This window comes from Delphinapterus leucas, chromosome 10 (genome assembly GCF_059928025.1).
Source record: "Delphinapterus leucas isolate spDelLeu-1000000601 "Yukka" chromosome 10, BTC_Dleu_Yukka2, whole genome shotgun sequence".
NCBI lineage: Eukaryota > Metazoa > Chordata > Mammalia > Artiodactyla > Monodontidae > Delphinapterus > Delphinapterus leucas.
In genome coordinates, this window is record NC_143138.1 from 2,499,954 (window position 1) to 2,514,835 (window position 14,882).

The following is a 14,882-nucleotide window of genomic DNA, read 5'->3' on the forward strand; positions in this document are numbered from 1 at the left end:
CGGAGCCGGCGCTGGTCGGGAGTCTGTCCGGAGTCGGGGTCTGTCTGGGGTCGGCCCGGCCTCCGCGAGCTCTCCGGGATGGCGCGGCGACGAGCCGCGGGTCCGGCCGAGCGGCGGCTTATAAGGCGCTTCCCTTCGCGGGCGGCGCGGCCGCCGACGTCGAGGCCGCGGTCGCGTCCGCCTTCCCCGCCTCCGGGTGAGAGGACGCGCCAAGCGGAGGAGGGGGGGCCTGGCCTCAGCGCCCCGCGCCGCCTCCCGAGCCCGCGCTGCTGGGGCCGCGGGGACCCCCGGCTGCCTGGAGGGGCGGAAACCCGGGCGCCGGCCCCGCCTCTGTGCCCCCGCCCCGCCCCCTCCCTCCCCTCCGGGCCCCGAGCCGCCGGCCGGGATCGGACGAGACTGGGCAGGGAGGGCGGGCTGGCCTGCGCTCGGCGGGCTCCCGGGGAGACTTCTCTCTTTCCGTTTCTCGATCCTCGGAGACTGTCGGGTCGGGGGGCTGCGCGCCCCACCCGACCCGCGGGGGTGGAAGCTGCACGTGTGCCGGGAGGGGGGCGAGGGCGGGGCGCACCCGCTCCGGGGACCCGGCGCCGGTGCTGTCGGCCAGGTTCTCGTCCGCGCGCCGCCCGCCCATCTACCCTGGGCCGGGCCGGAGGCCGAAGCCGCCCGCCCCGCGTCCCCCGCGCATTCCAGTCGCGCCACCGCCCGGCCACGGCGCGGACGCGGCTGGGGACAGATGGGGACACGGTGGGACAGACGACGCGGCAGGCCCGGGCCAGCCAGCCACAGGGTCCCCCCAAAATGAGAGTGGACCCCCTGCTAAGAAGTGGGACGGGCCGGCGGTGGGAAAGGGTCCCCTCGGAAAGAGCGTCCCCGCGTGAGCTGGGGCCCTTGGTGAGCCGGAGAGATTTCGAAGTGGACCCGGGGAAGCTGCCCCCGTGGAGAACCGGGATTCACGGCCGCCTGCCCCTCAGGCTGCTCCTAATTGGGAGGTAATTTCGAGCGATAGTTAAGGAATCCCGTTAGTTCAAGTATTGGAAATTGGTTCTAGAGGGTCTCGGGTGACCTCACATCGCCCCAGGCTGGGGAGGCAGAGCCAGGGCGAGGCCCCTAAGCGCTCTGCGCTCCTGGAAAGTATCGAAAGCCCAGCTAGGGCGCAGAAACGATGGGGACCGAGGGCAGGTTGTCGGTCACGTGACTCGGTCCAGCCTGAGGGCAGGTTGTCGGTCACGTGACTCGATCCAGACCGCGAGGTGTGTCTCACTGCTACACACACGCGCACACGCACACGCACATACATCACCGCCTCCAGGTTTTACTCAGACTGCTCCAGTGACTTGCCCATATCAGACCTTCAAAGTTCATCCAAGTTTATCTTTACCTCCCGTTTGCCTTGTGAACTGGGAAGAGAAGGTGTTTTCCACAACCTGGAGACACCCCAACCTGGCGACAGTCAGTAAATGCTGGTAACTGATGGACTCACCACCTAGTCCGCAGGAGGGACCTGAGGGTAGAGGCTGAGGAAGCGGGCAGAGCTGAGTTCTGCCGTCCCCCACAAAGCCCCACTGAGGTCTCCCCCCATCGTATCCTCCCTGGGTACACACCCCCTCTCCCACTGCCGCTGGGCTGAGCAGAACCTCTCCGACCACAGTGAAGGTGTTTTTATGCATCCAATAGATCTATCCTAGGAGCAGTCAGGTCTCCTTTTCCCTGTTGCCTAGGAGACCTAACTTCGTGAGGCTGCTCTTCAGTTGTGCCAGGCACTCTGGTCACTAAAGGGAAGGAAGCTTTTTCCTGTCCGCAATATTTGTTTGTTAAAGAGACCTGGAACTAGAAAGTAAAAATAACAACGGCCCAAAAGTCACTAATCATTACAGAAATTCCGAGTAAAACACAATGAACTGCCACTTTTTAATCCATTGTATTGATACAGATTTTTTTTAATCTATTAAGAGAAATTATCCAAAATCTGAAAATAAGACCAAAAGGATGGCGCTACTTTCAACCTCGTATTGAAGCATTGTTTAAAAGCCCAAGGATTACTTACTTTTCTAGGAGAAGTTTCTGTTGTTTGATGTTGCTGTTTACTATTAATGAAAAGCTGAGTCTCTATAAGCTTATGTACCAACTTGTAGATTTGTGCCTGGTAGAGATGCAAATAATCTTTGCCCCAAAGAAAAGGTAACTTCAAAGGTTATAATTATTTCCCTGTAGGACATTAACCATGTTTATATCTAGCCTAGCAATCTTATTTTAATATAGGTTAAGGACTCTGTAAAACCATTTCCCCAAATGGTCTTTGAACCAGCTTTTTCATCTTACAAATGTCCTCATTAGTTAATGAGGTGAGTAAACTTTTGGCCCATGTGCATGCCATATTTGTGGAAAGATTTGAGAGTCGTATTTAACTCTGGAAAATTATACTTGGGGAAGTCTGACAAGAACAGGAATTTTTGCCGGCTTATGGAGAGACACGTACCCTCGCGCACTGATTCGGGGTGTCCGGGTTGGAAAAAGCTCTTTGGAAGGCAATTTGGCCGTTGTTGTTGAAACTGAAAGTGCACAGCAATTCCTCTTGTGACCCAACAATTCCTCTTCTAGGAGTAAGTCCCGAGAAACATTTCCACACGGGCACTTAGAGAAATGCGCAGTGTTTGCCACGGTGAGAAAGTGGAAAGGACTTAAGTGGTCATCAAAAGTGGAATGGAATATAGACTGGATGAACAACAAGGTCCTAGTGTGTAGCACGGGGAACTATATTCAATATCCTGGGATAAACCATAATGGAAAAGAATATAAAAAAGAATGTATATGTGTGTGTATAACTGAGTCACTTTGCTGTACTGCAGAAACTAACATTGTAAATCAACTATACTTCAATTAAAAAATACTTTTAAAAAGTGGAATGAATAAATTAGTGGCACATACATGTGATAGAATACTATACAGCCACAGAAGATGAATCAGTCCTAAAAGTGTGGATAGATCTCAAAAACAAAATGTCAGTGGAAAAAAACTGTCAACGAAAATGACTATGGGTACAGCACAGTTATATAGACGTATATGACAAAACAATACTAAATGGAAAGATATCTGCCAAATCCATCAAGGTGCCTATGGGGTAGTGAACAAAGTCAAGATGGGAAGATGTCAGCAGGGACTTTTGCTTTATCTGTAGTGTTCTTGTGTACATTTCTGAATTAAATGGATGCACGTATTACTTGTGTAACGTTTTAAAGGGGTATCTCGGCGCTGTGGGAGTTTGGAAGTAAAGAGCCAGAGTGTGCCCAGTGCTTGACTCTGGGAAGTGGGATTAGGTCCTAGTGAGCTTTTCTTCTCAGGCTTTTTCTGTTACTTAAATATTAGATGATGACGATGATGAGAGAATCTCTGACGTAAGTACTAGAACTTCTAGTCCAGCCCAGCCACCAAGTCCAGTGTGTCATCTCACACGGCGCACCTGAACTCTCTTTGCCTGGATTTGCCTCTCCATGTATCAGGAATTGAACACAAAAAATATAAGAAGTCCATGTCTGCTGTGAGGACAAATAAAATGATAGAGGGCAGGCAGTGTGCTGGTACACCTCTGAGAACCTGTGTTGCATAAACGTCAGGAACAGACACAGAAAAGACGAGTGGTTTCAGGTTGTAAATCGGGCTGACTGGGTAGCTTGGTGCCTGAGGCTACATAATACAATGTGAAATGGGGGAACAAAGCTCTCTGGGTCACCTGCCTGTCTGCCAAGGTGGGTAGAATTACAAAGGTGTGTCGGAGGAGGAGCCCTGGTTGTAGGCAAGCGCTTGGGAAACCAGATACTTAATCTGATTCTTAAGAGTAACAAATGGGAATAAAAGAAAGACTTCATGAAATTCAAGGCCTTTACTTTGGAAGGGATGATCATTTTTCTGTTTACTTTTCTCCTGTGGCTGTTTTGTTTGGGCTTAAGTTGTTTTGTAAGTTCTGTCCTTGCTCCCTAACACTCACAGTTAAGAAAAGAAAGCGCAAAGGTTGGTGGTCACTCCAGGTCACCCTCCGTGTCCCCCTCGTTCTGCATCAGAAAACATGGTAGGGAGCTGGGGGCTCAAGCCAGGAGGTTAGACAGGGCTGGGGAGGCGTTCCTGGCCGCAGCGGGGCCCTAACCACACCTGTTCCACAATTCATAACCACCCCATCCCCATGCTACCGCCGCCATATGCAAAGTTGGAGCTAGAGTGTCTTTTCCATCACTGCCTGTGCTTGTGATGAGTTGGGTAAACTAGTTACAGGGGCACCGTGATTTTTTAAAAAATTTTATTGGAATACAGTCGATTTATAATGTCGTGTTAGTTTCTGCCGTACAGCAAAGTCACTCAGTTATACATACATCCACTCTTGTTTAGATTCTTTTCCCATATAGGTCATTACATAGTGTTGGGTAGAGTTTCCTGTGCTCTTCAGTAGGTCCTTATTAGTTATCTGTTTTATATATAGCAGTGTGTATATGTCAATCCCAGTCTCCCAGTTTATCTCCCCCGGCACCGTAACCATAAGTTTGTCTTCTACATCTGTGACTCTGTTTCTCTTTTGCAAATAAGTTCATTTGTACCATTTTGTAAGATTCCACATATAAGCGATATCATACATTTGTCTTTCTCTGTCTGACTTGCACCACTCAGTAGGACAATCTCTAGGTCCATCCATGTCGCTACAAAAGGCATTAGTTCCTTCCTTTTCGTGGCTGAGGAATAATTCACTTTGAGTTCCGCCCACGGGAGGCGGGGCAGTGAAGGCCCTGCAAACATAGCTCTCCTTCCTCCCTCATCAAATGAAAAGCAGTGGTGAGGCCTCAGCGCTGTGAATGCTTTCGGCACAGTGACTGGTCCGACGCTCATGTCAGCCCTCAGGGGTAGGGAGGAGAGCTGCCCCTGCAGGTGAGGAAACTGGGGCTCCAAAAGGGGCTGAAGTGCTCCCAGACCCAGGGCTGGCCGCAGACCCAGGCCTCCCGGCTGACCCCACAGCCTCCTCCGGCTGTGGTCCAGCCGCATTGGCTTCCTCTGCTGGCTCCAAAGTATCTCCTATGCGGACGGTGGGTGTCAGGCTCGCGGGCCTGGTGGGCCTTACCTGCCCCAATGCCCCCCTGGACTGAGGAGTCCCACATCCTTTAGAACAGTGATTCTGAAGCCCTAATAGGCCTGCGAATCCCCTGGGAGCTTGTGAAAAAGCAGATCCTGATTCAGTGGGTGGGGCCTGAGAGTCTGCATTTCTGACAAGTTCCCAGGAGGCCCCGGAGCTCATTTTCTGCAGAGGCCGCTCTGAGTAGCAAGGTTGACTCTAGCTTCAACCAGACAAAGCAAGCCTGGTGTCGGGCAACCCGTTGTACCATCTCACGGTGTCCTCATCGTTCATGATTGTAACTAAGCGTTAATTATGTTTTCCTGGCTGGAATGTCATCCCCACGAGGACAGGGACAATGACCGTCTCCTTCATACTGGTACATACTGGCACACCCAGTGCCTAACACAGTGCCTGGCACGTGATAAATGCTCACTAGATATGTGCTAAATGAATAAAGTGAGTGAAACGAATGACTGAGCCACCAAAACGACGCCGTCCCTCGATTCCCAGCAACGAGACATTTGGGAGGGTTTCATAGTCTTATCATCAAATCCATATTTTCCTGGAGACCCAAATCCCATGCATCAAGCCATCTAAAAGGGGTTCATGGTGGTCATCCCTTCGGAATGGGATTACAGACTTTTTATTTTCCTTTGTGCACTTTTCGTGCTTTCCAAATTTAATGCAATAGGCGAGCATTACTGCAGTAATTCAAAGGAAACTTAAAAGTTCATCTAAGCAGATTCTCTCTTGGTCACTTCTGCTTTATCACCACAGACGCTGAGCTGGCTGTACTGTAATCCGTCACTGTGTTCAGTGTCTCCGTTTCCAGACTATAAAGTAAGGTTGGGCTGGAGATGACCACTGAGCCTCACTGGGACGTGAATTCTCTCTGAATTTGTCTTTTCGTCCATGTATTCCTTCTCATCCCTGTTACTTGCAAGGAATCCTAATCTCATATCCGCTGATCTCACCTCTGTGGGTTCTTGCCACCTGTAATACCGTTCCACGATACCCCTTTTCTGAGGATGGAACTTGTTGCTTAAGTCCTGAGTAACAGACTTCCCCGCTGCAGCTGAGGTGTTTACATAAACTTAAGTCACCATTTTTTAACGTGATGCTGAAAAAACTCAATGAAAACCCAAGACTGTTTAAGACTCTCTGTCTTAGTCACAGCATGAAATAATCCTGTTGGGAAGGGCTGCTGGAGTTTTACACTTCTCAGTGTATAATTTTTTTTACATTTACATACTGTAAAACATTACGTTACAGTAAATAATGATCAATTAACTGTAGTGAATGTTGGTTGTAAAGTTATTCGTGCTCCTGGGGGTAGAGATGTTGTCCTGGATATATCTGCATTGGTTGCATCACACAACCCAGAGTCTAGACTGGTACCCTGGGCACATTTCATTCTATGAGTGAATGAAAAGGAGACGGAGGTACTTCCGGCTTGTTCAAGAAATCAAGGGGGGAGGTTTGGGTCGATGTTCACGTCCTTTGACATCCGATCATGTCTATATGCCCCAGCCTCCCGTCAATTTTGTGCAGCTTCCATATCCACTCACACCATCGGCCGCTTAGCACGAGGTGAGAGAGAATCCCTAGGTAAGAAGACCAGGGCTGAATCCCACTGCCCCTCACTTTATGCAGATGTTTCTGAAAAGATGTGGACTAAGTACGTGTCTATAAATTTGATTGAAAGGAGCAGAAATTTGTAAAGGGCGGATGTATTTGGCCACTCAGTCTCACCCACATAGAGGGGCTTGATTTGTCCCCAACGGCATTGCTGAGTAGCAAGGACCTACTTTGGGGGGAAATTATATGATTTGGGCCATTTAAGAAAGGAAATATGGGGCAGTTCTGGGGCTCAGCAGGTGTTTGGAGAGGCAGGCGTCCTGTCCTCAGCAGAGCGCAGGCAGGGGTCCATGAGGCTCCTGAGCTGGTGAGGACAGAACGAGCAGCTCCTGACCACCTGCAATCCCATGGGCGTGGCTTCCACGGGGCGGTGTGTGCCGGCTGCCATTTGTCCTCTGGATTCCCACTTCACTTCGCACCCACCTTCCAGAGCATCCCTACTGCCACGCTCCCGGCCACACCCCCAGGTGACAGCCTCTTCCTTTCCCCTCTTTCCAAGGCATAAACTCTTTCTCCTGCCCCACTGTGTCCTTCCTTTTGGAATCTCAAGAGCATCCTTCTGGGGCGGGAGACCCTTGTTTCTCTTCGCCTTTTTGACACGACAATTCGAGTTCTTCCTGAGTGTGAGTCTAAGGAAATGAGAGGAAATGTCCATCAAGATCATGTTTGAAGTTATCATACACAGGAGTCACAGGTGACCCTCCTTTCTTTTTCTTTTTTTCTTCCTTTGCGGTACGCAGGCCTCTCACCGCTGTGGCCTCTCCCGTTGCGGAGCACAGGCTCCGGACGCGCAGGCTCAGCGGCCATGGCTCATGGGCCCACCCGCTCCGCGGCATGTGGGATCTTCCCGGACCGGGGCACGAACCCGTGTCCCCTGCGTTGGCAGGCGGACTCTCAACCACTGCACCACCCTCCTTTCTAAGGCTGATACCCACACCCTGATTTCCTCTTTGGCTTTTGTGGACATTTGTATTTTCATTCCCAGATGGGCGCAGTGCAGGCAAGGCCATGTTCATAGAGCCTCTGAGTTTAGTCTCTTCTCTCTGACTCTCTGATCAGCCTGGATGTTGACTTCCACGTGGCAGCCCGAGTGACTTCACTCGGTTGTCTGCACATCCCAAGTATTTCAGCTAATTGTCAACTTTCTGCTATCCGTTATCTCAGGACTGTGAGTGCCTCACTGATGGGGCTTAAACAGGCACAAAGCATTCAGTGAACTGAAACCAAATTAAAGGTTCAGGGCAACGGCACAGATGCCCATGTCATGGTTCAAGGAGTTGACTTTTATAGAAGTAAGTACATTTGTATTAGTTGTTATGGCGAATTGTTCTGACACTCACCCAGACAGTAAAATAATGGAAGTTTCTTTTCCCAAGTGCTCCTGAACTCAAACATTCCAGACGACCTGGCCTCAGCTGGCCCAGAGCAGAAGTCATAAGATTGAAAAAATAAGTAAATAAATTTTTAAAGAGATGGAGGAACCACTGCTTTCCGAAAACATCCGATTCGGGCCAGTGATTGAAGATGAGCTCAGGATATGTGGAACATTTGCTTCCTTCTTAATTAAAATTGTTTAAGTTGCTTCTATTGACCCTCTAAGCGAGAAGAGAGTGTGTGTGTGGAAAGTTCATGCTTGAGGGACTTTCCTCCATCGCCTCCCCAGAGATATATATGTATATATACATATATACACATATATACATATATTCTAGAAAACCAGTGCTAGTCTGCTGTCCAACTCTGGGCTGAGCTGCAGTTTAGAAGGTAAGCAATTGCAGACTGCTCTGTCAAGCTTTGCTCTTTGTTAATAATCTATTTACAGTTCAGCATACCGGCACCTCCTTTGAGTCTGATTATACTCCTAACCCTCCAAGTTCAATGTCAGCAGATCCCGGTCTGACAGTAAGTGAGATTGCTTTCTGGGTTTGCTAGTGTACCGTGTTTGAAAGACAGACTCCGCCCAAAGCAGCTGCCATGGTGGAGCCCGCACTGTCCCTTGCAGGATGGTTTTATTAAAGGCCATCTCCCTGGGAGAACTGGTCTACCTGGGTGGCAGTGTGGCCCTGTTCCAGGCAAACGGCCAAGATCTGCGTGATCTCCATGTACTTCACCCCTGTAACCGTGACCTCCTGGATATTAGGCACTGTCTAGTCTTCAATGATAATAGCTCTTGGTGATTAATTTTGCGTTTTTGGTCGCTTTCAGGGAAACGGGTTTTGACATGTAGTCAGTATCTTTCAAACTGAGAGCAAATGGAATTGAGGAGACTGTTTTCCAATTTATCCCAACAATTTAAAGTCCCATGTTAGAAAAATGCAATTCTTCCTGGAATACAAACACATACCAAGGGTTCAATTACTTATTATAGCAACCTCATTCCAAAAAATGTTTAAAGTGGCTTCCAAAACAACGAATAAAAGAACGAAATTGACAGCTAAGGATTTGGGGCAGAAACCGAGCATTACCTAAATCACCTCATTTTCCCATTGCTCGGGCTGCTCATTTCACCCCAAGAGGCATAAGAAATGAGGAAGGGTGACCATCGGGGAAAATGACATGGAATCTGGGAATACCCTGTTTAAGTCATAGGCTCACAGGAAAACATTATTTAGACCATTTTTTACACCATTTAACTGTTATATACAAATCTAGAATTAAAAGCATTTTAATAAGGTGGGTAAAAATATTTACACATATTCCAAATGATCACGCATTAGATGCTGCATCGTACAGGAAGCTTGCACCGTCCACCTCCTTCTGCCTGCAAGGTTTGTTCCTTAATAGCTGAACTTTTCCTCTGAATTGGCTCCCAGCTGGGAGGAACAGTCAGTGTTTTCAAACAAAAGGCACTTCCAGGAACTCTTAAGTCAAAGAACTGGTCCAGAATTCTTTCAGTTGTGGGGAGTGGGCAGGAGGGAACTTTTCTGTCTCCTCTGAATCCAGTACTTGGTGGTCCCCTGCTTCTTTAGTGAAACAACAAAATGGCCGGAAAACACTTTTAAAAATGTTTCTATGACAACGTGGTATGAATGAGCACACTTCCTAAGGAAATGAAACTCCTAAAAGCTTGTGACTTTACTGGTGATCTCAAGAGAAGGCTTTTTCTGTTTGGTTGGTTTTTTGTTTTTTTCTTTTCAGTTCACTGATTATAGATCCAGGTTCAAAACTTATGACTCTTTACCCAATTAAGCAGTTATTTTTTTTTATGTGTCATTTTATTCACCCCTCTAATTTAATTTTTTAAAATATTCATCAACACAATCTCCCTTTCCTTGTAAAAATCCCTCCTTGTCACATGTCCATCTATTTTCACCATTCACTCCTTCACTGATTCAACAGATTTTTTATTGTCGGGTCATAAATCTGGTGAGAACAGCACCAAAATGAGAAGGAATTTGTCTGAACTTTTGGTGCTTCTTCAGAAAAGGTAAACAATCCCTCTGGATCTTGAGAAGTAACCAGGTGGTCTGGGTTTTCCTTTATGTTTTTTATTTTTATTTATTTATTTATTTAAAAATTTTCTTGAACTGTAGTTGATTTACAATGTTGTGTTAATGTCTGCTGTACAGCAAAGTGACTCAGTTATACATATATATGTATATTCTTTTTCATCTTCTTTTCCGTTATGGTTTATCACAGGATATTGACTATAGTTCCCTGTGCTCTACAGTAGGACCTTGTTGTTTATCCATCTTATATGTACTAGTCTGCATCTGCTAATCACAAACTCCCAGTCCAGCCCTCCCCCAGCCCCACCCCCTTGGCAACCACAAGTCTGTTCTCTATGTCTGTGAGTCTTCCTTTATGTTTTTTTAAATTTAGATTTGTTAGCCCAAGAGATCAGGAATTCCTGGCTCTTGAGGACTGGGAGAGAGGGAAGATGATATTCTAGAAGCTGGTCGGGTATCTCTGATGAGTTCATCTATCAATTTTTAATGCCACCAGGGTTTCATTTCAAAGTGGAAGAAATTTGTGGCAGACGAAGCAGTATACTGCTGCCGCACCCCTGACTGTAACCCGTGTGAGCTCTTTAGAGCCCTGTCTCGTTTTCAGTAGATGGCCGTGCTGTCCATTCCTTTTCTAGAATGCACCCTGGAGATAAGGCTTGGGGTATTTGCTGCACAGCCAGACGTCAGACCATTCATTTCTGCACCAATTTTTCTCCCCCATTTTAAGGGACCTTTCTCTGTGGTAATGAGCTCACTTACAGATTGATATCTCTAGGGGCCCCCATGTGGGACCTGTGTAGTAAATTTAGAGCAGCACATTCAATTTGTCATAGCAAATACCTCCTGTTCTCTTTATAAAGTTCACATACACGTGTCTTGTCCTGCATTTAGTCAGCTTGTTGACTAGGGGAAACACTCATCAAGGAGAGAAGCTATGGGTATGTCACTTTATGAACAGGAATCTCCCAAACTTCCAATTTCATTCTTCAGATGAAAAGAATGAACACCACATGGTAAACTTTTGCCATAAGAGTTTTGCTGAAATGCACTGCTAATTTTCAGCAGTCTAGAGCATTGTGTCCGAAAGAAAGGAAGAGATAGGAAAACACAGTCAGCTCTCACAATAGATTGAGAGGAACTGTGCGAACGACGAGGATGAAGATGAAAATAACCGTGTCCTTCTTTCCCCCCTTTTCACCCTAGTGTGCCGTTTGTTTGCATCTTCAGCGCCGGGCGGGGGTCTTTCCCAGGTGCCTCCCCAGAGCCAGCCGTCCATGTTCTGCACAGCCAGGCATCCTCTCAGGGGGACAGCTCTGGAGCAGCCACATCTTTTCTTTAAGGAGCACAAAGACCTCGAGATTGCTTTCTTCCTGTTTTGCATCACTTCCCTGACTAATACAGACACACTGTATTTGCATAACACAGTTTTGGTCCGCATGGGACCCCATCTCCAGCTTCCTGAATATGCATTTTATTCTGTGCGATGTCTGAATGTTGCACCTCTAATCTCACCACCAGCCTGTGTGCTTCCACTGAGTTATTCTCCAGGCTTTAGAGCCGCACCTCCAATTTGTAAGCTGAGCTAACGATTACATTTTCATCTCTGGAAGATGTTAAATGAAAGCATGCCTTGTGGGGAGAATAAATCAAAGATCTCAGCATGAGTGGCCCCCTACCCCCAGCCCAACTTCTCTGCTTGCTCAGTGGAGGCTGGAGAATAAACTCCCCTTTCTCTCGAACATTCATCTTCACCCAGAGAACCTTGCAGGAACTATGCTCTTAATACAGCATTGTTTAGCCCCCTTCGCTGAGATGCTTTCACTTGATCAGCCCAGAGAATAACCATTTCGCAGCCTTGGAGACAGAGTTCAGTGATTGAAGTGCCAGCCGACGGAAACGGCGTGGGACCCCAGATAGCTGGGATCGATGAAGAAACTGTCCATCCCTAAAAGAATAGGACAACAGACAGGTTGCAGTTGCAAAAACTGCGATCAGAATTTCGCTGAGGTAGGTCAAAGGCAGAGTCAAAATCACTCTCCCAAGTCATTTCCATTTCTTTGCGTTCTCACTTAGGGTTAGCTGCTTTGGGGCCAAATGCTTTGCCCAAATGATTTCGTTTAACCCTTAGCACAATCCTTGGAGGTTGATTTTTTTTTTTTTTTTAATCCTCATTATACAGTTGAAGAGCCGGAGGCAAATGACTTTCTCTAGGCTCCACGGTAAGGGACGGATCAGAGTTGAGTCACTGGGTCTGTGGGTTTGCAGTAGTGTGTAGGTCCAACTGTCACCCAATCCTGGGTCTATCCCTTCAGTGTCTTCAGGCCGGTTTTCTAAGACCTTCCAGGGCAAGACCACACTCACATCAAACCTCCTTCTGCCAGCTATGTGCTTTGCCAGCTGACACTTCCTCTTATGGCTTTTTTTTTTTGTCTCGGGACCTGCTTTCTGACAAGATGGGAGTTTTCTATACCAGGCTCATCACCAGGATCATCTGGGGTGCTTATTAAAAATAGAAGTGCCCCCACAAAAAATAGAGGTGCCCCAGCATCTCTTGGAGACTCCGATTCATGGAGCTGGGGGTGGGCAGGGGCCCACAAGTTTCTTTGTGTAATTCTGATAAATAATCAAGTTGGGGAAGAGATGTCATTTCCCCAAAGTTTTTGACCCATGCACCCCTTTCATGTAATATATAATCTGAAAACTCCTTCAGAATTAAAACAAAATTTTTACATGATGTCCGCCAAAAGTCATGTTAATTTTAGTATCTTATTTCAGATCAATATGATATCAAAGGATGTCAGAAAGTATTTCTAATGTAATATTAATGATGATCATAATTTGTAAGATGCATTTTTACTTTTTCTCTCTTCACGAGTGACTTGTGATATGTAACATACTTTAATTTTATACAAAAACAAACACACAGTTTTTTGACAAACCAATTTTTAAATGATTTTTATATTGTGTTTGGTTTGGGCAAACAACAAATATTACAATGCAGCTTGAAATTTAACCATGTTAAGGGCATCAAAAGTGGACCATGGGGCTTCCCTGGTGGTGCAGTGGTTGAGAGTCCGTCTGCCGATGCAGGGGACACGGGTTCGTGCCCCGGGCCGGGAAGATCCCACATGTGGTGGAGCGGCTGGGCCCGTGAGCCATGGCCGCTGAGCCTGCGCGTCCGGAGCCTGTGCTCCGCAATGGGAGAGGCCACGACAGTGAGAGGCCCGCGTACCGCAAAAAAAAAAAAAGTGGACCATGGACTTAATTTTTAAAGAATTTTCATATTTTGTTTCAAAATGATAAGATAAGGGAGAGGGTGTTTCTTTTGTTAGATTTTAATTTCGATAAATGGAAAAGCAATTGGATACAATGATTACTGTTTTTTCTCTTTTAGACAATGGTCTGGAGATCCTGAACTGACATCCTGTAAGAATTTCAATGTATTGAACGTAACTGGTAAAATTTTGGAAGCTTATGTGAGGAATGATTGTTATTTTCTTCATAAACTTGGATTTAAATGTCTGTATTCCAAATGCTTTGTTGATTTAACCAATGGCCCATTGCGGGCATGAATTACACAGTGTAAAACTGAGAAGAAAAATCACGTAAATGCTGTCAGGAGAGGCAGCGCGGCCTGCTGTTCTCAGCGAACTGGGTGACAAAGTCCCATCCCTCCTCCACGGCCGCCACGGGGCCTCCCTCCTGAGTTCTCAGAGCTGCAAGCTGTCCAGTAGTAAAGGGGAAATCTCTGAAGAGCTATTTTGTTCATTTATGATTTTAAAACGAAAGTAGCAGCAGGTGCTGTCAGCACCTTCATGACTTGACCCTCTGGAACAGGTTCAGAGACGCTCCTGGGGACCCGGGAAGGGGTCGGGAGGCTCTGCGGCTCCTGGTACCTCAGCGAGGTTCTCAGTCCCAACCGCCCATCAGAGTCATCGGGGCAACTTTTAAAAGATGGGTGCCCAGGCCCAGCGCAGCCCATTAACCAGACTCTTTGGTGGAAGCTTCCAGTGTCAGGACCAATCTCCGCAGGTGATTCCAACGTGTGGCTGTGAGCCAGCAGCCCAAGGGGATGAATCGGACACTGTGACAGGCTTAGCGGTGGAAGGAGTTTGGGGGCAATTAGGCCTAAGGCCTGAAACCCCATCAGGATCCTGGCCTTCTCCCCGATGCTCCGTGTCTTCAAGGAGTCCACAGCGGCTTGAGGAAAGCACACACACCCAAAAAAGCATTCTGCCTGAAGGATTTTGAAACTTGCCTGCAAGTCACTGTCAAAGATGACACCTTGGCACATGCAGGTTTTGGAGGCCACGCCCACATCACTGAGCACGCTGTCACCACCACCCCCGCCAGTACAGGGTGCTCCCCAGGTCCCGCTGAGGACAGTATCTTGTAGGAGATGCCAGCTCCACCCACACACGTTCCTGAGCGCTGGCTCTGTGCCCGGCCTCACAATGACCCCTGACAACATGCAGGTGAAGCTGTGGCCCGCCCCAAGAACCTCCATCCAGTCGGGGACAGATGAGCAGATCAGGGGTTACAGCCACTGTGCTGAGAGCCGAGACGGGGGTGCCGACAGCATCCTCACCCCTGCCACCGTCCCAAAGGTGACAAGGGTGGGGAACCAGCATTTGAGCAATTTCACCTTCTTTGTACATTCAGATATATTACATAGAAACCTATAGAATACATTAAAATATCTAGTT

General features: G+C 47.7%; 1 protein-coding gene across 2 annotated transcripts in view; it reads left to right on the plus strand.

The window, feature by feature from the left end:
* The first annotated feature begins 21 nt into the window (after window positions 1–21).
* The window catches only part of LOC111181317 (uncharacterized), a 28,990-nt gene continuing 14,129 nt past the window's right edge, over window positions 22–14,882 (plus strand). For both annotated transcript variants that reach the window (XM_089918238.1, XM_089918239.1), the window contains exons 1-2: window positions 22–12,183; window positions 13,571–14,783. In XM_089918238.1, coding sequence (XP_089774364.1) covers window positions 79–990 — 912 coding nt within the window. In that variant the 5' untranslated portion in view covers window positions 22–78 and the 3' untranslated portion in view covers window positions 991–12,183; window positions 13,571–14,783. The remainder of the gene's footprint in view (window positions 12,184–13,570; window positions 14,784–14,882) is intronic.